A 23,649-nucleotide genomic window follows, 5' to 3' on the forward strand; every position below is an offset into this window, starting at 1 on the left:
TTTCCCTCCCATTCCCCTTCTCTCCCTTGCCGCCAGAAAATTCTCTTGCGGCGCCTGCATTGCAATTATCCATTGAACTTCCAGTTATTCTCTTTACAATCACCTGCATCTTCTGTTTCTGTCGAGCTTTGGTTTTTAATACAATGAGAACAGTTCGGATGATAAGCTTGAAACGAATACTGTCACCACCGCCATTGCTTCGTTGTGTTTTATTTCTTGTTTGTATTGCGCTTTTGTTGGATGTAAATAATGGCCAGGATGGTGGAGATGATTACAATGATGGCGGCGAGGATGCTGCCCCGGCTCCACCACCAGGTCAAGACGAATGTAATGGGATCTTCTTGACGTACAGTTTGACTGGACGAGAAAAGGAATTACCTTTCCTCAAGGATGCAGCCAAACAAGCTTGGGCGTTTAAGGCCATTGCGAGTATTGTGAATGCTGGCACTGAGGAGCTTAAAGCGTGGAAAATGTTTGTGGGGTTTCAGCACAAAGAGATTTTGGTGTCGGCTACCGGAGCCACCATTATCGACGGTTCTGATTTTCCTACGCCGGTTGGGAATGGAACCACCTTTGTGGGCAACCCAATGGCGGATTTGAAAACCTCCATCGATACCGCCGGTGATTATTCTCAGATTTCCGCTAAGATTGAAATCAAAGGCACCCAATTCGGAGTTAGGCCACCGGGTGTCCCAATGCCAAAGAGCCTTAAGCTCATGAACGATGGATTTGCTTGTCCTGGCGCAACCAGAAAAGGTAATCATAATTAACAGCTTGGATTGGATCCGAACCAGGTTGGGTCGGACTCGAAAGTTGACTTGATTTGGTTCAGTTCGGTTCTAGTTTTTTAGATCGAATTTGAATTGAGTTCGAATTGGGAGGTTCTGACTCATTTTAAAACTAAGTCATACTCGACCTAGAAAGAGTTTTGTTTATTTTAACTTACGCGTTGGGTAAATGACTTAATTCTATTAGAGTTTGACTTGTGACTTGATTGAAATAATGTTAAGTAATTGTTAAACGATGTATTTTTATTAATGAGTCACGAATTTGAATTATGAATATAATCCATACATATGAGCCATGAATTTAAATTATAAATTCGAGTAAAACTCGAACTAAATCATTTTATTTAAACAAAACCCAAACTTTTTTTAATTTTGACTCAATGAACTTAAACTGAACTATTTTTTATTCGAGTCAAGCTCAAACCAAAGGGTATTCGGGCTCATCTTGGTTTGTATTTACCCCTACTTATAATCTTAGCTCAATAAATTTAAATCACACTATTTTTATTTGAATCAAACTTTTATTAATAGAGATTTGGGCTTGACTCTGTTATAATGCTATCGTATTGAGGGCATATAATGTTGAATTATTTTTAAGCAATACTGAAATTTGATTGATTGTACAGGGAGCTATATGCATGTCTGCTGTAAAAGGAATCCAAAATACAAAGCGCCACCAGCCAAAACCACCAAATATGCACGACGGCAGAAGGGAGATCTCTCTATAATGTTTGATGTAATTCAAGCCTCTGCCAACAATTATCTTGCTGAAGTTACCATTGACAACCTCCACCCTTTAGGCCGGCTTAACCATTGGAACTTGACGTGGGAATGGCAACATGGTGAGTTCATTTCAACCATGAGGGGAGCTTTCACTCGCAAAAAGGGCGCTGCTGATTGCATTTATGGCCCTGCTGGGAAATATTACAAGGAATTTGATTTCTCAACTGTCATGAATTGTCAGAAGAAGCCTATCATTTCTGATTTGCCTGCTGATAGAAAAGATGATGAGAAAATTGGGAAGTTACCATTTTGTTGTAGGAATGGTAGTGTTTTGCCAAAAACGATGAATGCGAGTGAGTCAAAATCGGTTTTTCAGATGCAGGTTTTTAAGTTGCCTCCTTATGACAACAGAACTGCTCTTCTTCCCCCACTGAAATGGGCAATCACTGGTATTGTAAATCCCACGTACAAGTGTGGTGCTCCGCTAAGAGTTGAAGCATCTGAATATCCTGACCCCACGGGACTTCAAGCTATTACTACTGCAATGGCAAGTTATCAAATCATTTGCAACATTACAAAGCCTGAGAAACATAAAGCTCGGTGCTGTGTTTCATTCTCTGCCTATTATAATGACTCTATCATTCCTTGCCAAACTTGTGCTTGTGGTTGTCCAAATACTGAAAGATGCAACCCCAAGGCTAAAGCTTTGCTCCTTCCTGCAGAGGCTCAACTTGTGCCTTTCGAAAATAGGACTCTCCAAGCTAAAGCTTGGGCTAGTATCAATCATAAGCGTGTTCCTAGGCCAATGCCATGTCCTGACAACTGTGGAGTGAGTGTTCATTGGCACGTCAATAGTGATTATAAAGAAGGATGGTCAGCCAGAGTTACCATCTTCAATTGGGGTGCTGACACATTTGAGGATTGGTTTGCAGCAGTGAAAATGGACAAGGCTTATGCAGGTTTTGAAAAAGTGTATTCATTCAATGGGACAAAGTTGCCTCAAGTAAATAAAACCATTTTCTTCCAAGGGTTAAAAGGTCTAAATTACTTGGTGGCAGAGACAAACGGTTCTAAAAGAGGTGAACCAAGAGTGCCAGGAAAACAGCAATCTGTGATTTCATTCACCAAGAAACAAACACCAAAAATAAAAATTCCGAGGGGTGATGGGTTTCCTGCTAAGGTGTTCTTCAATGGAGAAGAATGTGCTCTTCCAGCAGAATTTCCTAAGAAAGATTCCGGGCATAAATCTCCTGTGAATTTCTTGCTTGTTATGCTCATCGGAGTCCTGACTTTCGTGTTGATGCAGGATCAATTCCATTAAAACTGGCACCCATTTGGGTTATTTTGTCTTCTTGTAAGTCTGTTCTGTAGGAAGTTGGTAAGATTTCAATTACTTGTATTTAAATTATTTAAGCAATTAGAGCACTCTATCATGGAAAAATTTTAACTAAGCACTGCTTTAATTCCCACGTACAAGGTGTTGATCTTGTTAGTTAAATTTCAAAGGCAGTGCAAGGATTGTAAAGGCTGAAGCAGACATTTTTTTTTTTTTCTATGTATTTTGATGCATTTTGAATACTTAGTGATGTTTTGTTTATTCATTCCATTCCCATCTCCATCATTATCCTCCTTGGAACCTTTATTCCACACAATATAAACTTTCATATTTCATGAAGGTTCCAAATATTACAATACCATTCAAAATATAGTCTCACTGTCTACAGATATTAATTAATTTTATTTTGTGTTAATTTAGAACCTGGACCTCTTGAACGAGTCAAAGACTTGCAAGGTTCAAAGCAACCGATTAATTTATTACAGCAAAACTTGAAGCTGAAAGACCGCCATGTGAGTTTTAGTCTTCCCTGATTTCGACTCGTCACCTACGCGGAGAAAAAACTTGTTATAAATGGTGGATTTTCCACCACGTGAAAGACATTGTGGCCAAAAGATAATGTGAAGGCATTAAATGCCTTGGAAACTCGGCTTTGAAGTTAGCCTCTTTTATTGACTTAAAGGGCGGCAATATATAAAATCTCTTCCTCTCCTCTCAATTTGCTTTTCTCTTCCATTTCAAATCTATCTCTCGAATCTTCCTCCTCGTATATTTATTTTCATTATATTTATAACAGTTTTGCATATTTATGACCATAAGAAGTCAAAATTTATCAACAATCAACAAACCATAGACTCTGAAGTAAAAATGGAGCAGTAATGGAGTTGCACTATATTTCCTTCTGTATAATTTCTATTTAGTAAGTGCATGTATGGTAGTTGATTCAACCATGAGAACAACTTTGATTGCCATTTTGCTTTTGTTACTTGCCATAGCAGCCGCTGAAGTTAGCTTCTGCCATGGAAGCTCTGATGTGGGTTGCATTGAAACTGAGAAACAGGCTCTTTTAAGGTTCAAACAAGGTCTCGAAGATGGTTCGAACAGGCTTGCCTCTTGGAATCGAAGTAATGGAGATTGTTGTCAATGGGCTGGTGTTGTTTGCGACAACTTTACAGGCCATATCCTGGAACTTCACCTCAGGAATCCTTTCAATGTAATTTTACCCGATTTTGGGAATTTAGCTGATCCTGACGCTTATTGGAACTCCAGGTTGGTTGGTAAGATAAGCCCTTCTTTGCTTGATTTGAAGCATTTGATTTACTTGGACTTAAGTGGCAATGACTTTCATCAAGAAATTCAGGTTCCTGGATTTCTTGGTTCTTTGAGTAACTTGAGATATCTGAACCTCTCTCAAACCGGATTTCGAGAAACGGTTCCTCACGAACTTGGAAATCTCTCCAATTTGCAGTACCTTGACCTCAGCTATAATCTTCTTCAAGGTCCACTCCTTGAAGGATTTCAAAATTTGACTTCTCTTAAACATCTAGACTTGTCTCACAACGATTTCAATTCTTCAATACCCGATTGGTTGTATAAATTCAGCAGTCTTGAGTACCTTTCTCTTGGCTTCAATATCTTGCAAGGTAGGCTTTCAAGATCATTTGGAGGACTCTGCAATTTGAAGTTCATTTATCTGTCACAAGTCAATTTGACTCAAGATATATCTGAAATCCTAGATGTTTTTTCAGAATGTATTTCAGATAAGCTCGAGTCACTGGATTTAAGGGAAAATAAACTTTTTAGCCATCTGAATAATCAGTTCCAGCAATATAAAAATTTGGGTTCTCTTTATCTAAGCCAGAACTCCATCTCCGGCTATATTCCTTCATCTTTAGGAGAAGTTTCATCTCTCAGATATCTGGATCTTTCCAACAATGAATTAAACGGTACTATTCCATCTTCTTTAGGAGAATTGTCATCCTTGAAAGTGCTTCATCTTTCATATAACAGACTGAATGGTCTCATTCCATCATATTTCGGAAAATTGTCTTCTATTGTAAATTTGGACCTTTCAAATAATGAATTGAATGGTTCTATTCCATCCTCTTTAGGGTCACTTCAATTCTTGAAAGATTTATATCTTTCTAAAAACAAACTGAATGGTCCAGTTCCATCCTCTTTAGGGCAGCTCTCATCGTTGGAAGTTTTAGATCTTTCTAGGAACAATTTGAATGGCACTCTTTATCCAAGTCATTTTGCCAATCTTATCAGACTTAGCAGTTTTGATTTATCTCATAACTCAGTTGAGTTGAACCTGAATTCTGATTGGGTTCCTCCTTTACAGCTTGAAATATTGAGTTTGGCATCTTGTCATTTAGGGCCTCAGTTTCCATTTTGGCTTCATTCACTCAGGAATTTATTTGATCTAAATTTATCTTACACTGGAATTGTAGACACTGTTCCCAGTTGGTTTTGGAAATCTGCTTCCCAACTGACTTTCTTAGATCTTTCTCACAACCAACTACATGGGGAGATTCCAAATTTAGTTGAGGCTACATTTCGATCATCGATCGACTTGAGTTCGAATAATTTTTCGGGTTCTTTGCCTCGGATGTCTTCCAATATAACTAGACTGGATCTTTCTAGTAATGTCTTGTCTGGATCAATTTTTCAGTTCTTGTGTTATGGTAATGAGTCTAGAGAAATGAAGATTCTGTTTCTCAGAGATAACCTTTTGTCTGGAGAATTGCCTGATTGTTGGACGAATTGGCCAGATTTGCTAATCCTGAATTTTGAGAATAATAAATTCACTGGCAGCCTCCCTAACTCAATGGGAACTTTAACTTCCATTGAGTCATTGCATCTTCGCAAAAACAGCCTCTCTGGAACAATTCCAGAGTCAATCTTAAATTGTACAGAGCTGGTAGCTTTTGATGTTGCTGAAAATGAACTCACTGGAAATGTTCCACTGTGGTTGGGTGAAAGATTTTCAGATATGGTAATCCTCAACCTTCGTTCAAACAAATTTCATGGCCCTTTACCATCACAACTTTGTCACATGACTTCCTTGCAAATTCTGGATATTGCTCATAACAGTCTCTCTGGAACTATACCGAAATGTATCAGTAACTTCAGTGCTATGGTGAAAGTGGACTACTCTGCAGACAACCGTATATTCCATTTTGTTGATTTTGTAGGAGGGATTTCTGAGGATGAGCTTCTTATTTTGAAAGGGAGAGGGACTGAATATGATAGCACCCTTAATTTGTTAAGGATTATAGATCTCTCTAGCAATAATTTTTCTGGAGAGATTCCAGCAGAAGTGACAAAACTGGAAGCATTGCAGTCTTTGAATCTGTCGCACAACTTTTTTGTTGGAAGAATTCCGGAGAAGATTGGTGCCATGAGATCATTAGAATCAATCGATTTTTCTACAAATCAGCTGTCTGGTGAAATCCCACAAAGCATTTCAGAATTGACTTTCTTGAGTCATTTGAACTTGTCCAACAACAATTTGATGGGGAAAATCCCTCTAAGCACTCAAATTCAAGGCTTTGATGCATCCTGTTTTGCTGGTAATGAACTTTGTGGATCCCCACTTCCTAAGAATTGTACTGACATTGACTCAACATCTGTTATTGAAAACCAAGGAGAAGAAGATGAAAACAGAAATGAAGTGAATTGGCTGTACGTGAGCTTGACCCTTGGATTTATAGTGGGCTTCTGGAGTTTCATTGGTCCTCTAATTGTCAGCAGAAGATGGAGGTGTATGTATTGTAGTTTCCTGGATTACCTTGGGAATAAGCTTTGTAGTGTTGCAAAAAAATGTTGCTAGATATTACTAATGTTTGGAGCTTGTACAATTTTATGCACTTCTAAGAATTATAATAAGAAACAACAGTATTCTTTCTTTGAGCTTGAAACAGGGCCCGAAGTAAAAACTACTGATAACAGAAGAAAATAATATTAGGATGATTCTGCTACCAGTATTGTTCACTTGAGGTTGATGAGCATTCAAGAACATGAAAGCATACTTGCTGTCTCTTAATAACAAAAATCTTCTTGGCTAATGCATTCTGATGCCTTGCTATTAAACCACATCAATTTTCCTAATAAACATACAGATTTCAGTATATGAATGGACTTTTGATATGGAAAGAAGCAACCATTTGAGAAGCAGAAATGGTCAATATGAGCAAGTCATATAGTACAATTCAACTCAATAGCTTTTTTTGGATTCAAAGATATAATTACAGACCAGAACAGATGGTACAAAATATGAATTCGTATTGATGCTTTAAAAATTTGATTTACATATACAATTAGTAATTACAGATACAACTACTGTTTGTTCCAAGTTCATTTTACTTGGAAAATCATTCAAATCCACCATCTCTGGGTGAATTTTATATTATTTTCTTGTGCCAAATCAAGTCACAGCGATGAAATTGCCCATCATTTTCTTCGTTGGGCTGTCTGCTTGGCCTGCATTAACATTATGAACTATAAGCATATAGGAAAACTGAACGATTTTTTATAATCGAGATAAAGAGAATGGACAGAAATAACAATTGAACATTTCCTTTCGTGCAGAAACTTGATCATGCTCTTTTGCATTTATGTTAAGATTTTGAATGCAGCAGCAAGATTTACAACTATTCAAGTAAAGAAAATACCTTCTTTAAGTATTTTTTGTGAAGTTTCATAGCTCCACTACAAGCCTTTTTGGCGTCTAAATTCCCAGTCTGGTCATTCAATATCTGGAAAGGTAGAGAAAAATTAAATTTAAAAGACAAAATGGAAAAATGAAAAAGTAGCGACCAAGAAAGAAAACCAGGAGAAAGGCTCGAAGGAAAATGAAATGACATTAAATAGAGATCTAACTCATCAAGCTGACCTTAACAACATCATCCAGGCCGCGAGCTTCTGTCAGTAGCTTTGAGCTCTTATCTTTCAAGACACTGGCAACAAGGAAAACAGAAATGGGGAGCGGGGCATCTTGATTCTTTCCTCTATTTTTCAAATTTTCTCTCTCATATTTCCCATAATGACGAGCCGATTTTGCTCTTGCTTTAGAGATGTCAGCTTTATCTCCAGCTAATTCAGCTTCTTCATATAAGAAAAATAAGTCGGGATCGTATTCCAGGGCCCACATCATCTGTAAATAAAAGTTAGAACCACCACAAAAACATAATCATGATATACACATATTTCATCTCCAGAATGAAGGGAAAGAAAGTATATATTTAATTTAATATTGCAGAGCAAACATGCATACACAAGATGGCAGAGAATTCACAGATGAAAAAGGAATGGGATTATAAGGACATAAAACCATCCATTTACCTAGGACATGGAATAAAATCTCAGCAATGAAGTATCCTTTCCTGGATAAGCTGGTATTCTTTTTTATGGAATTGCTTCCTTAAACTATTTTATTAACGCATGAGAAGCGGGGCCACATACTGCCACGAGAGCAGATTGATGCTCTTAAATGATCATCAAAGGGCACAAAACACTCTTATCTCAAAAACCAAGTTTTCAGTCGGGCAAATGGTAAACAAGCATTATATGGACCATATAACATAAACTAATAATCTTTGCTAGAATGTGCCTGCAAACTCTGGTAAAATAACTCATTAGAAAACTTCTTGTAAAGTTGGCGACTGGATTCTAGACTCAATATTTCACAATGACACCGACTAGCTTAAAGTTCTGCAAAATGCTGGCATGATATAAACAAAAAGGAAATCCAGAGAGAACCTGAAAATAGTTCCTCTAATCTCCAAAGTGAAAGAATAAAAAATAATATCAGAGAAGTTAGTTCATACCTCCCAGAGATATAGTGAATCACAAAAGGAGAATTCTCGACGGAATAACACCATAAGCATTCTGAAAGCAAATAAATAGTCACCTACGCCTAGGGTCTCTGTGGTCCAGAATCACAAAACATATTTTCTTGTTAATTTTTATCTGAATTGTTTGAGAAATGCAGAAAAAAAGTGTGAAGGCAATACAAATCAGAATTAACTAAAACAGTTACATTATTCCATAAATTGATCATTTATGATCAATAGAATTCAGGCATTCAGTGTTCCCAAAAGGTGAAAACTGAATTTAAATCAGTTCAACAAGAATATGAAAAAAAGGGGTTGGTTTGTCATAAAAAGGTGCTGAGTATTTGACAGTATTTCTTCCACTCTTGTTCCCAGCTCACTGATTCAGAAATGTATACAGGATATACTTTTAATTAATCTGCATAATGGGAAGTAAATTCCCTTTCCTTTCTGTTCAATGAAATCATTTTCAGCGTGGCATTTTGTTAAAAAAGCAGAGTTTTGTGAACTAAAGACTGGCTAACACTGAAAGACATATAGGTTTCATCAGACCAATGTTTAAGATACATAATTACCTAAATTTACGTGCAAACACATATATTTTGGCAATACCTAAGTGCTGATGAAGTTTTGGATCGATAACTTGAGTAATAGATGCCAAATTACTAAGTTGTGTCTCCACCCCAATTGATCTCTCAGTACATCTGAAGTTTCCTCGCTTCAAAGTTTCAAATGAGATGTAGTGTTAGACATTATTTTCAAAAAAGGGTACTAATATTAATTGTAAACAGAGAAATGATTATTTACCAATCTGCGCATCAAACGCTCAAAGCACCAAAATGCATCAGCTTCATAATCGAGAAGAATTATCATGGGGGAACAAAGATCACTCATTCCTGCATATTATTGTCACAAAATTCAACTGAGAGTTGGCACTTCATTGCAAATGCCAGAGAGAATATTATTGTTATATTATGCTCCTTGGCAGTGCATCAACAGAATCTGGTGTGTACAAAATGGTACAGCAATTATTATGGCATAATCTTTCCATTCTACTCAACAAATGCAAGACAATTAGAATAGGTTCTCTCACCTTATATCTAGTCTCCTATATTGCTAGTAAAGTCCAACTCAAAATTTTAAAAGTAGGATAATTAAAAATTGTTGAAGATTTTATACTTCTCATTTAGTGAGACAAGGAAAACAAGAAAGTTCATTTAGTTATCCACCTTGACAATAACCAACATCTCTGTCTATCCAGGCATATACAGCCAGAATATCCCAAAGCTTTGACAAGTTTTGTTGCTTCTCGTAAAACACCAATGTCCTGTCAGTGCGAACCACATCAAGGCCTAGCATAGAAGTATCCAATGGAATGGGTTACAAATCAAACTACTGAAAATAATAATAATAATAATAATAATAATAAACCAGTTAGGCAGTTTAGCTAGTTACGTTTGAAGTTGACATTAAGAACTTAATCTCCTAACATGGAAAAGAGAATAATAAGCCATAGCATTTCAGAAAAGAAAGTTTTACATCTTTATCCATTTTATGTGTACAAAGTCATATAAAAGAGAAGGATCTATACAGCCCACCAAATAATAAGCTGGAAAACATTATGGAGAAGACATTTAAATATAACAAAGCCATTAAGACCAAAATGATATGAGAATTCTGCATGTATATTTTCATTAGTCAATGCCAATAGTTGGAGGGTACAATAAGGTATTTCTCATCCTTTACAAGCTTCTTCGTCAAATCTGCAGAAGGGGGAACAAAGCACAGACAGAAGGAAGATAGAAAATTTGAAAAAAAAAATGTGAGTTTGCACAAGAAATTGATATGCACCACCAACCTATTTGATTTAGTGTTAGCAACCATTGGATAACTTTCTTTTCCAAAGTACCATGGCTAGTAAGATTCTGTATAATTTCTGACGTGTTGGAAGCATTCAGACCTGAAGAATCCATACCATTAGCATCAAGCATATAACCAGTTTCATTATAGCCACTATCTTATAAACATAAGGTCAATAACTTGCCTGAATTTGTTTCTTGAAGCACCAAAGGGTCTTGAATGGGCTGACCATCTTCAGTAATTACAGGCGCTGTGATCAATTTGCCACTGCCGACAACTGGAAACATTTCGTGACACTCATTTTTCCAATGATAATATCGCTTTCTAAAGAAATGGACAAACAAACAACATTTCAAATGAGTCAAAGTATGACAAGAAATTAACTTTTTTGTCAGTTGCTACAATCTCACAGTTAAACTAAATGTACTAACTTTTTATATCATTATCACTCAATTAAAGCAACAAAAAATGGATTACCTCCGTTGTTGCCGTAACTCCTCTCTTTCATCAAATGTACTCTTAGGACTATAACAACCAAGAAGAAATTCCCAAACTTCCCCTCTTATTGATGGATGGATTCCCTAAAGAGATAAGAATACACATAAACACATATCAATACTCACAAAATGATCACTCTCCTTTTAAATAGAGAAGGTAGTGCACCATAACAAGGAAAGATAATGAAAATGAAGGAGGAACATAGCAAATTCTGCTGTTCTTTAGCACATGTCCATAATCTTGCTCAAAGGAAAAAAAAAATGTATAATATAATATTGTAGCCTATGAAACCTTAAAATTGATTGCAGTGATAATGCTACATGAAATAGCTTCTTTTATAAGATGTGAAAGTTGCTGCCTAAAGAAAGAATATAAATTCATTCACAAAGAAATAACAAGCTTGGTGATAATTTGACTTCCATCAGAAATTGTAAGTGCTCATAAAAACTAAATATATGTAGAAATACAAATAGGGTTAGAGCATTCTGAACAAAAATTTGATCATTAATTTGAAAGTAAAATGATAACCACTTAATGTTTTATTTAGTTAAGACTTCAAGGAAACAACTATACCAGCTTGGCAAGAAGGTGTAGACATAGAACAACTATGAAAATAATATCAATACTCCAGGTAATATACTATATGACTTTCCATTATAGAGGCAGCAGTAAAAAAAACATAAAGTTACTGAGAAGTCATATTTTGCTTTAGAGGAGAGCAGAAGAACAAGGGAGTAAAATTCTTCACACTACTTCCAAATTTCATATAAGATAGCAGACACATAATCCAGGTGTCACACAGGGCCACACATATTGAATTTTTTTCCGGAGGGTATAATAGTGCACAATAAACCTAACTAACTTTAAAATACAACCATGAAGAATATATATAAACATAGTCTGCTGTTGCTTTTAAACATGAAGATGCACTTACCCCTCGCTGGATTCGATTTAGAGTCTTGCCTATATCTAATTGTCCTTCTGGATTAAACGCAGCCTTCCATTTCCTTACACTTAGAGTTTTACCAGGCTGTATTAACAGATAAAAACAAAAGCTTTAGTAATTGCATCGCAAAACCACATATTTTAAGGAATACGAATTTAAATCCAAATCAATGCACGCAACCACAAGCAAGCGCATAAAGTCCTTATGCCTAACGATGCACTGCAGTCACCAACAAAACTCCTTTTTCTGACTTTTAAGCTTAATAATTGTGCGACATGATCAGAATTGCACAAGATTTAAAATTTTCAAACATTCACCATGTGATCAGGCTAAGTTTATCATCTCACAGCCTTAAATGCATTATGTTAGATGCTTACAAATTCATGCGTTTGCTCATCTTCAACGTCATAAATTTACAACGAAATTATACTCAATTCTGCTGCATTTGCTTATCTTCCAAAGTACAAATGCCATCCAAATAAACATCAACACACATTCTCAATCAAAATCCAACATCCCAGTGACACATTACATCCTAGAATGAATAAATCAATCTAAAAAACATAAATCAAACACCTTACACAACATCCCATCATTTACAATACCAAAACAACGGCCATCCAGAATGCACGAACCTTGATTTTGAATCTAGTTTTGGGCACATCAGTGCACTCAGGACGAACCTCGTAGTAAGAATCAGCAGGCTCAGCAGGTGTCCCCCACATTTTCACAAATAAAAAAAATATTTTCAGAAATGAAAACCAGAACCTTTGAACCAAACACCTCAGCAAAAGATTAATCAAATGATGCTCTTAGATACCCTTCTGATAGTAAAATTCAAAAGATGCTAAAAACTGGCGGGGCCGGATGTGGTACTGGCAGGAAAAAAAATTAAGAACCGTCCAAAGCTAAAAAGAAGACAAAGAAAACATTTTTCTTAAAGTTTTCTACTTGTTTTGTTAATAATTAGCTGTGGTTGCTGTTATAGGTGAAGGGGAAGGCGTTCGTAAATGTCAAACCAGTGAGATGGGAGCCATCTCACGACACACAGACTCGACGCTGTCTCTGTTTCCAAATCTGGTATTTTGTCTTTCTTTGTTTTTTCTATTTTATTTATATATAATTATCATTATTTTGTATCTATTTACTGTTTCAATTTCCATAAATAGATATGTGGATAAGATAAATAAATATATAGATATCCAATAATCTAAATATACATAGTATTTTATTTTGCTTTTTGCAGATAAGGACTCGATGGGGCTTGAAATTTATTTGTGTTTTATGAAGGGTCAAAGGGTAAATAAATTTATTGCCTTTTTTTAGGATTTTATTTTTTAAATTATTGCTATAATTACTATGATTAGTGGATAATTATAATACAAGAAAGAGGGGAGAGAGAGTGCGAGAAGTGCGCGTGATCTTGGACTTGGTCCTTGGGATTTTACGAGAGTTTTTGTATATTTGGAAATGTAATTAGAAACCAATTAAAACATTTTGTACTATTTTACCATAATTTAATGAGATATTAAATATTTTAACCCTTTTTTTAACCTAACATGCATATATATCATACATTTTATTAGATTAACAAAAATACCATAATAATAATATTTTTTTCTCAAAATATCTTTATTGACTTGATTTATGCAGAAAAATTCTTTTTTCTACATCAGCCTTTCAACAAAGAAAAAAGTCTTTACAACATGAAAAAATTTTGAAGTAAAATGATTCTTCAACTCTGAAAAATAATTAAAGTAAATATTTATGATTGAACAATAAAATCTATGAGAAAAATTCAAAGAAAGAAATTGCTAATTATTATAAAGTATTTCATATTGTTTATATTGTTTAATGTTGTGATTTTATATTGTTGTATTGTTTAATATTGTTATAATGTAATTGAAGTAAAACTGGAGATGAGTTGATAAAGATTTAAGTCTGGATAAAAAACAGAGGAAAAATGGGTTGACGTCGATGTCAATCCCTTTGGTCCCACATAAAAGTTGCATCTTGATCTTAACATTCAGAGTATTATATTTCAGCATAGGTGTTTTTATATTTTAGGTTTATTTTAAGCCAACACTTCATGTCAAGACCTTTAAGCTACATGCTCTTTATGGGTGGCAAAGGGTTTAATTATTTGATTATTTTTTTCATGTGTTGCTTCAATATTAAATTAATACTAACCAGAATTTATGGAGATATGATAAAGTGAGTTCAAAAAAATCTTTAGATTTGAATTTAAACTTTGAAAGTTTTAATTCAAATGTAATTTAATCTAAAAAATTTAAACTGAAAAATATTTAAATTTACTTAATTTTATCTAACACATATATAAACTCTATTTCAAATATCGATACTATATATCTGCATATGTTCTCTCTCTACAATGTATAAAAAGAATAATATTGTCTTGTTTAGTTTTTTAAGATTGAAAATAATGATAGTTTAGGTATTTTAACATATAAAATGGTAAAAATATTTAAAGTGTGAAAAGTGTGGTATACATGTATAAGTGAACCCAAATTAAGGCAAAAAATTCAATATCCCAAATTTAGATTCCATTTTATTACAAAATTTATAAAAATTAACGTCATTGATAATGTCTTTGAAACCCTATTATGGTTTAAATCCTTGTTAGAAAGTACAGGAGTGAAAATAAAACGATACAAAAATTATATTTATATAATATAATAAATGGTAAAAAATATATTTATAAAAAAATACTCATAAAATTCAGATACAAAAAATATATGGAACGTATATATATGAGTTTAATATGGTGCATCACCAATAATATGTTTATAAAAATACGACAATATCAATAATAATTTTAACATTTTTCTGTGTGTCACACAAACTTCGATCGGCCTTCGATTTACTGATGATTCATTTTCTTTTAGTAATGGAGGGCGCGCCGATATAAGAGGTTGGTCAAAGAATTGTCACCGAAGGAGGAAAGGAAAAAAATGAAATCCTAAAAGGGAAATTGTCACTTTTCAAAATTTTCAAATTTTAGGTGATAAAAAATTGTTATTTTTTAAACCTAAAGAAAAAAATGTAATAAAATTTTATTTTTTTAATAATTTTTAATAAATAACATTTTTATCTTTAATCTTAATAATAATTGTTAGTAAAAAAATAAATATTTAGATTTTTAAAAGTTAGTTTGGGTTTGCACAAAATCTGAGGTGGAAATAAGCCTTTTGGCTGTAGAAAATTTTATTACTTAATACTATACATAAACTTAGATCTTACAATTTAAATTTGGCAAAATCATTTCTTGGGTCATGTGTGGCTCCTAGGGCTGGATTCGAGCCAAGCCGAGCTTGAGCTCGAGCTCGACTCGATTTAATATAGTTGGCTTGAGTTCGAGCTCGAGCTCAATCAAGCTTGGCTAAGGTCAACTCGAATTAGACTCGATTCGTTTTTTGTTATCAAAGCGACGTCATTTTAATACATATTAATCAAAACGACGTCGTTTTGTATTAAAAATTCTAATTGAAAAATTTAATGAGTAGCTCGAGCTCGAACTGACTTAGTTCGAATCTAGCCCTAGTGGCTCCATATTACACAGGGCAACTACTTTTTCCTATTATTAGATAGGATAAAATTGATGTGAATGTGATGACTTCATAAGGTTTGGTAAGTAATATTATTTATTTAATTAGTGTTTTGGATGTTTTTTATTTGACGATTAAAAAAATCGAAGTCTTTTGGGTAGTTGGTATAACTATAATTCATGACTTGATAAAATTATAAGAATTCAAATACAAATAATTTTTGATTTCATGTATTTTATATAAATAGTGTTATGTATATAAACAATGACATATTATTAGATAATTAGGTAGTTTGAAATTAGAAATAAAGTAACACCCAATCACATTTTGATATGTCACTGTTTGTGAATAAAATTGTATATATTATTTATAAATGTGGTTTTATTGATTTTACATGTGGTGAAACATGTTTTGTACCATAAAATGTTAAGTAGGAATTAAAAGATGTTTGCAAATTTTGTGAAGTTGGAACACACGCATTTTACATTCTACTTGGGACATAAACCATGTTGCAAACTAGATTTCAAAGAAAAGTCTTGTCTTTGTAATACTTTCTTTGTGTTTTTTGAAGTCTCTCTTGAGCTTCAGGAGATCCTCAAACAAGATTTTAGGAAAGTCTTAGCTCTCTCTTGATGCTTTTTCCAAATAGAGATTAATTGGAAATTTACAGTGCCTTCCCTGTGAACAAGAGCTACTAGCTAGTGGCAAATGTTGATGTTGATCAAATGCCATGCATGCATATCATTTAAACCCATTTGACAAGATATGCGTATTCTCTATTGTTATGAAGCAAAGTATAAATAATAAATCCACACCTCAAGAAACATGAAAAAAGATTCAAAGAGACCAAGAAAAAGCTACACTTGTAAATGCACATATGCTTTGCACTTCATGCAAGTCAAGAAAATAAGCCCAAAAACACAGAATAATCTAAAGTAGAAAAAAGCTTCTCTGCTACATCTTCCCTCTCTTTCCCTACAAATACCCTCCCCATCTTCCCACTTTTGTACCAAGTTTTACATTTTTCTAGGTTTCAGCTGCTGGTTCTATTTGTCAACATTTTTTGGGCAATGGCTAGCAGCAGCATTTTGAGATTAGATGACAAGAGAAGCAAGGCTTTCCATGCATTGGGACTCCTCAGTCTCATGCTCCTAATGCAAAACTGTGCCGCAAGAGAGTTCCAAGTTGACTGGAGTGTTCCCCCTAATAACTCTCAGACTCTCCCCTATAATCAGTGGGCTGAAAAAAACCGATTTCAAATTGGCGACAACCTTAGTATGTTCTACTTTGATGCAAAGATCTGTATTTTGTATAGAAAATCATCAAAATGTGTAAGTTTTTGTGTGTATATATATTTTTTGTACTAAAATGTATGGTTTTGTGCAGTGTTCAAATATGCAGCTGGGCAAGATTCAGTGCTTGAAGTGACAAAAGATGCCTATGACAACTGCAGCACCGAGGTTCCCTTAGCAAACTTCACAGATGGCCACTCTGTCTACACTTTCAATCGCTCTGGGCCTTTCTACTTCATCAGTGGCATCAAAGACAACTGTGTCAAGTTAGAGAAATTAATTGTGGTAGTCTTGGCTGATAGAAGCAACCACACTTCTAACACAACTCAAACAACCCCACCAAGCCCACCACCCTCAGGCTCAACCTACATGATCACGCCGGCTCCGGCCCCTGCTAGCGAGAATTATCCTCCAGCAGGGCCTGAGGAGAACAACCCAACTCCAGCTCCTGTATCTCCACCAAGTGCAGCTCCTTCAACCTTGATTACTGTTACAAACTCTATTGGAGCATTTGCCGCTGCTTCATCTCTTCTTCTGGCATTCTAAGTTAAACACATCACAGATTGCATAAATGCATACTTTGTTTGCAGTTTCTTATTAATTGTTTTAAATTTTTTGGCCTCTTGATTTCTTTGTGATTTTTCGGAATAAGTGGAAAGTTTGTATACTCTTTGGTGTGCTTATTAGTTACTTTGACAAGTAACAAAATAAATGGATTCTATACTATGTAAATATTTATTGAAAGACTCCTGAGTATTTTTTTGTTTATTTTTTTTCATACCAAAGTCATCCACGGAAAATAATTGCAAACAATGAAGGGATTGAACTTCTAAAAGCAATCACCAACTCAAGCAAAATAAGTAAAAAATTTTCTCCTGCTTCATTTTATATCCAATATGGGTACATTTTAAATGTTTCAACAAGATAATCCTCACTAGTATTGGCGTCTATGGGAAAATTAGTGTTCTCTACAAAGTAAAACATTTCTCTTTTCGACTAAAAATTCTTACCTAGTTCGACTTTTTTCATCATTCTCATTGTATTGTGAAAAACTGAATCCAAAATCCCAGCAACCTGATATAATCGGTGAGGATCATATACTCAGCAATGACTCTATGAATTTTTTTGGATAAAATAGGGAAAAATTGAAAATAAAAATACCAACCGTGAATACACCGCCAATTATAGCACAGACATTGGTGATGAAGTGTGAAAAGGACTTTCGATTTTCTGTTATTAAAACCTGTTAAGATAAGGAAGACAATTAGAATAAGACTGAAAGCAATTTACCTTCAGATTACATAAAGCATAAAAAGATATTATTCAATGATCTATTACTTAACCTGCATGGGTGAGGGCTCAAAATGGAACTTTGCAACCGGCATATATACAGTCTGGGTTAAACTACTGTGGGCTGTGTACTCATACTCCTCAACTAATTTATGTTCACTGGAAAACCTTGTGGTTATCACCTCAGTTTTAACTACTTGAAGATAATGCTCTATCTGCAAATGCAACAGTTGGAAATCAGAATCAACTTGGCACTAGTAAGACTCAGGTTTAAGGAGTTCTGCTGTGTATGTTCAAAACAAGAGTAAATATCTTCTGAGCTTCAAGAGTCACGCAAACAAAAGGTGTTTAAAAAAGTCCAACAAAGTTTAGCATCATTAATGCCACTGATCAAGTAAAAGGACATCACAACATTTGGGCATCACAGTCCTCTTACTTCACTGTTTCTGGCAGACTGCAATCATGACCGATATTTTCTATTTAATAAATATTTTGATAGAAGATGGACAAAATGAAGCACACATATGCATCAATAGAGAGTTCAAGATACCCTATATTGTGGATCCACTCCATCTCCATGCACAAATAATCACACAGGTTTAGATAAGATATTATGAAGAGAAAACCGCAACCTACTCTAGGCTATGCATATGCTAGAAGTCTATATTATAGATGTATTAGCATTCAAGAAAATAAGTATAAAGAAGGACCATATGAAGTCATGGACTTACAGTAACATTTGCACCAAAATCATGAGTATTTATGAAGGACCGACCATTCAGCCTGTCGTGGCTTATACCAAGATATGGTATCAATCGCTGAACATCACTCATCACCTTAGGAGTAAGTATCCGACCAAATGAAAAATGGGTAATGACATGCGACATGTTCATTTGAGAAGTATCAAATGAATGGGCTCCTGAGTGAGCTGAGATGATAAGGTTACCAGGAACCTGCACAGTAGAAAGAAGATAGCATAAGTTAAGAACTTAATAGATGCCACCATAATGTAAGTGCACAAACTATTTCCTTGAAAGTATGGTTGTAACAGTACAAATTTGTATTAATGTTACCTTCTTTACACGCACATATCCTTCAATCCTGCATCCTCCTGCTTTTGGTGCTGGTCTTTTAATGTTCTCTGCAGGATTTTTGCTTTTATCCTCCAAAGCTAGCTTCTGAGATCCCTCCCTCGGTATATGTGCAACTAACCCTTCCATTGCCTGCAAGCGGCAAAATCAACATATAGACAGGTAGAAGTTTACATGTGTGTGTGTGAAAGATTTCCAATTTAAGCATGCTTCACCTTGACCAGGCTATCTGTGTCTCTATCTCCATAATACAAGTCATGCTGATGGTGTCCATGCTCATCCCTGTAATAGTTGAAAGTTACAGCCAATTTTCAAATAATATACATAATAACAGCAACCTGAGAACAAATCTGTATAGAAATATAACATGCAGAGAAGTTGAGAACAAATTAGTATCATAAGTTTTGATATCATATAGCACAATACAGTCAAAACATATTTTCAAGAGACAAATCTAGTGCTTGACAAATATCGTCTTCAATATAAACAGTGAAAAGCTACTATACACAATTTATTTGAAGAAAAAAAAAGAATAAAAGAAGAGAAAAGAGGAATGCATTGGCCAAAAGTAATAGCAAACATGAATGTGTTTTTTACCTAACATCAGTTCCTTTATGGAATATGCGAATCGATGGATAAGCTTGTACATGATGCCTGAACATACATGGTGGAAAATAAGTCAATATAAGCGATCATGAAAATATTTCAAAAGTTATCAGGGAAAGACGGTGAAAGAGAGAAAAGTATATAAATTTCAACCAACACAAAAACTATGAAAAACATGGATTGATGATGAATCTGACAATTCAGAAAACACTGTCCTTCCATACCAAAAGAAAATCAGCAGAAAAGTTAAAAACGTTGAAAAAGGAAATACCTTCTACACAAATCAACCTCCTCTGTGCAATCAACCTTTACCAAAAGAATTCGCCCATCCATCTCAGGATCATATCTATAAAAGGAAAAAATATATAAGACAACCTGTTAAGGCTGGCTGACATGAAGACTACTATTTACAAATCTTATTCAAGGAGAAATGTCAACAGAAGTCAAAACCTGTCTCTTATTATTTGGGCTGTTTTCTCCCATGAAGGTTTCTGAAAGAAGGTAAAAAGAAGTGGTAAGGCAAAAATCAATGGAAAAAACAACATACTGCATAAGATTGCAACGATTTATTGAAAAGAAATAGCTTTTGATAACAAGTTTAACCAAGCATGTGTTGAACAAAAAATATCCATGCATGTTTTTCAACATAGAGAGTTCTTACATACCCAGAGTTAGATTAAACAATGAATTCTCATACATGCACACATGAGCAGACATACATATAAAGGCCAGTGTGAATTATTTTAAAATATCAGATTCAGCAGCTATATTAAACTAAACATAACAAAGGACCTAATCATAATTTGATAAGAGGCTTGAAGATAGATTTGACAGATAAGTAATTCTAGAAATACCAGGCGATTACTCCAGTAGCACCAAGGAGCAAAAAAATTGACAACTAAAACAGGATACCTGGACAAAATGTACAAGACAAATTAAACATCAATACCAAAAAAAAAAAATCTTCTGATCGGAACCCAAAAAAAAAAGGGAAAATCAAAACTGGCTCACTTACTGATGTGAGAAATCATCAAAATTGCTAGCAGTTAGTGTCGCAGAACCTTCAGCAGATTCTTCATCACCTACCTCTCCATGCTTAATGAAATGTGAAACTGGTACTGAGTGAAATTCGGTACCAGTGGGTTTTAAATCAGGACCTATTGGAAACTTGCGGATTGTTTTTGTTATATTCAACCTGTTCTGAAAACAGACGGACACAATGTCAGCCAGTTCATACAACATCAAATATTAAAGTCTAATGAAGGACTGTAGCAATAAGGTAGAACAAGTGCATAACATGCTGGCTAAGCTCCTACAAGAATGACAATGCAAAACAGAAAAAATATTACTACTATGATACACATGCCATTTTCTCCAATTTTTCCAACTTGAAAAAAGAAAAAAAATACATAAAAGAAAAGAACCCCACCAAAATTTCCTAAAAAATCAATTTCCTTTGACACAGTTCAACTGCAAAGATATTTAAGTAATCAAATGTATAGTGGAGATTTCCATTGACAAGCAAACTAAACAACTCCCTTTGGAAAAAAAAAATCGATGTATCTGATCTATACCCATGAAACAAACAAATCACTTAGTTTGTTGGATATGTAAAACAAAGCACAATTGTCCTTCTGCTAGCATATATATAGATGAAAGGGAGAGCAGATAAGAACATGAAAACTTACAGTTCCCAACACGTCACCCACGTCAACTGATGCGAATTCACATGAGAGTGAAGGAAAACTACATGACAAGTTGAACATCATCAGCCAACCAAATTCACAAGCAAACAAAAAAATATTGTTTGGGAGACAGTATGCTCATAAACATTGCAGACTGTGCGAAAAGTATTCACTGAAAAGTTATTATCATCAATATCAACGTTGCCAAAAGAGGTCCGCCAAGAACTTAGAAAAGTTCAAACAAGACAGAGAATGCACAACCTAAGAGACATTCCAAATCCACTTTGTATTAAGTTACAGTTTCAACAACAGACAGCCACGTTACCTCATATTAAAATCAATTCGTAAGAAGTCCCCATCAGTACTCCTGTCAACAATAACAGCTGTAGATGTGGTGATTGTTAAATAATTATTCAGTTCCTGCAAAATGAACCCATTAATGAGATTAAAAAACACCAACAAAGCAGCGTGATCATAGAAAAAGAGGAATATAACACACCAGCAGAAGAGTCAAAATGAACTGAAAGAGTAGAGAAAGCTAGAAATTGGATATATAATAAAATCAACGGATGACTAATTATGACAGTATAAAACCAATCAACCTCCAGTCTAGATAATAATAAACTCAATGCTACACAAACTGCGTACCATTCCAAATAAAAAAACCATAGCAAGGGCTGCTATTATGGATAATCCTGCACCAGACAGTGACGCCTCTGTCAAATCTCTAGGAATTTTCCTGTAAACAGAAAAGAAACAAGTTATTTTATAAACGTCAAAATACTTTAAATGAATCAATAGAATTTTATTTTGCCTCAGCTTACCAAATTAAATGGAGAAAGAAAATTCAAACAGACCCATGTTTGGGTTCGTCATATTTTCACAACCAGATTTCTCCTTTTAGCCACAAGAATTTAAAAAGAGCATCAAGAAACTACATTGAAACCAGACTGTAAATATTCCCGGTCCAATGTCCATAGCATTCAAACGTCCAGTCAAGTCTTATTAGCCCTGAATTCAAATATTTCTTTTAACTTTACTTCACATATCACTTGTACCATTACTTGCCTTTCTTTGAGGAAATCATCACAACTTAAAAAATTACTAACATAAAATTCATTAACTCATACACACACACACACACACAAATATCCATGGCAGAACAACACTACAACTTCGCTGGAAACTAAAACAGACAGTTTTATATCGCTCCTCCAAATAATACAACCAACCATGCCAAACCACATGCACAAATCCAGCAAAATTTCCGCGCCGAATTATACACTCTCCAAACAAGAAAAACAGAAACAAAATAAACAAATTCAATATACTGAAATACAACAAAAATCATAAATATGATGAAACGGAAGCATGCACTAATCATGAAATGCAGATCTGACCTATAGAAATCGACGGATTTGAGCTTAGCGGAGGAAATCATAATTGATATTTACTTGCAGAATCAGATTTTCAAACAGACAGCGACGAAATGAGAGAGCACAACAGATCTGGTGATTACTGCGCAGATACAAGACAAACGAAATCGACTGTCTCGCTAATTTCCTCTCTCTATATGGACTTCGCATTTGTCATGTGCAGTTTTATATGGCAACAAGTGAACAACCTTTTCTCACCAGTAAATTAAATAACAAAACAAAAGTATTTAAAAATAAAATTATTATTTTATCAAAATTATTTTATTTTTTTCCTATAGAAAACCTTTTTTTTATTTTTAAAATTAATAAATAATAAAATTATTATTTTATTAATATATTATCAATTTTTTAATAAAATTTGATAAACAAAATTATTTAAGTAAAGACAATGGTTATTTGTAGGGAGTAAACGTTTGTTTTATATTTATAAGTTATTTAGAATGAATGAATGGTTGTTTAAGGATAGAAAAGTAATTTTAATGTTTTGAATAAAGACATTTGTTCATATATGAAATCTTGAAGACGTAAAATATAATGTTAAACAATTGTCACTTAAAATTTAAAAATCAGCAACAAACTCTTGTGAAACCATACAAGAAGTTTTTTTAATATATGGTTGTACAGAGCTTTTGTGTCACGTGGGTCATGCCAAACCTTTTTCCCTTTTTTTGGTTGCCGGTAACCAGTAACCATAC

At 34.4% G+C, this 23,649-nt stretch overlaps 5 protein-coding genes across 6 annotated transcripts; 3 read left to right on the forward strand and 2 right to left on the reverse strand.

Annotated features, from left to right (window-relative positions):
* The first annotated feature begins 143 nt into the window (after window positions 1–143).
* Window positions 144–2,975, forward strand: LOC123193721 (COBRA-like protein 10). The gene is made up of 2 exons (XM_044606841.1): window positions 144–756; window positions 1,415–2,975. The coding sequence occupies exons 1-2, from the start codon at window positions 144–146 to the stop codon at window positions 2,830–2,832; spliced, it is 2,031 nt and encodes a 676-aa protein (XP_044462776.1). The 3' UTR covers window positions 2,833–2,975.
* Window positions 2,976–3,557: 582 nt separating this feature from the next.
* Window positions 3,558–6,770, forward strand: LOC123195397 (receptor-like protein EIX1). Its single transcript, XM_044609078.1, has one exon. The coding sequence runs from the start codon at window positions 3,779–3,781 to the stop codon at window positions 6,680–6,682; it is 2,904 nt and encodes a 967-aa protein (XP_044465013.1). The 5' UTR covers window positions 3,558–3,778; the 3' UTR covers window positions 6,683–6,770.
* Window positions 6,771–7,094: 324 nt separating this feature from the next.
* Window positions 7,095–13,061, reverse strand: LOC123214867 (GTPase-activating protein GYP7-like). Its single transcript, XM_044634876.1, has 12 exons — window positions 12,624–13,061; window positions 11,977–12,072; window positions 11,022–11,125; window positions 10,729–10,868; window positions 10,543–10,644; window positions 9,914–10,036; window positions 9,492–9,580; window positions 9,297–9,402; window positions 8,679–8,776; window positions 7,745–8,005; window positions 7,524–7,607; window positions 7,095–7,332 (listed from the first exon to the last, which is right to left on the reverse strand). Exons 1-12 carry the CDS (start codon window positions 12,711–12,713, stop codon window positions 7,303–7,305), a joined length of 1,323 nt encoding a protein of 440 aa, XP_044490811.1. The 5' UTR covers window positions 12,714–13,061; the 3' UTR covers window positions 7,095–7,302.
* Window positions 13,062–16,495: 3,434 nt separating this feature from the next.
* Window positions 16,496–17,590, forward strand: LOC123226842 (early nodulin-like protein 1). Its single transcript, XM_044651363.1, has 2 exons — window positions 16,496–16,829; window positions 16,941–17,590. The coding sequence occupies exons 1-2, from the start codon at window positions 16,625–16,627 to the stop codon at window positions 17,390–17,392; spliced, it is 657 nt and encodes a 218-aa protein (XP_044507298.1). The 5' UTR covers window positions 16,496–16,624; the 3' UTR covers window positions 17,393–17,590.
* Window positions 17,591–17,703: 113 nt separating this feature from the next.
* On the reverse strand, window positions 17,704–23,133 carry LOC123226829 (protein disulfide-isomerase 5-3-like). Of its 2 annotated transcripts, none has more exons than XM_044651343.1 (15): window positions 22,919–23,133; window positions 22,167–22,257; window positions 21,844–21,938; window positions 21,522–21,579; window positions 20,849–21,033; window positions 20,688–20,745; window positions 20,284–20,324; window positions 20,105–20,179; window positions 19,825–19,881; window positions 19,443–19,509; window positions 19,210–19,359; window positions 18,868–19,089; window positions 18,190–18,351; window positions 18,012–18,089; window positions 17,704–17,920 (listed from the first exon to the last, which is right to left on the reverse strand). In XM_044651343.1, the coding sequence occupies exons 1-15, from the start codon at window positions 22,957–22,959 to the stop codon at window positions 17,843–17,845; spliced, it is 1,458 nt and encodes a 485-aa protein (XP_044507278.1). In that variant the 5' UTR covers window positions 22,960–23,133; the 3' UTR covers window positions 17,704–17,842. The 2 variants fall into 2 exon arrangements, with proteins under 2 accessions (XP_044507278.1, XP_044507286.1); XM_044651351.1 differs by lacking the exon at window positions 22,919–23,133 and adding an exon at window positions 22,343–22,494.
* Between the last annotated feature and the right edge of the window lie 516 nt (window positions 23,134–23,649).

This window comes from Mangifera indica, chromosome 1, assembly GCF_011075055.1.
Source record: "Mangifera indica cultivar Alphonso chromosome 1, CATAS_Mindica_2.1, whole genome shotgun sequence".
Taxonomy (NCBI): Eukaryota; Viridiplantae; Streptophyta; class Magnoliopsida; order Sapindales; family Anacardiaceae; genus Mangifera; species Mangifera indica.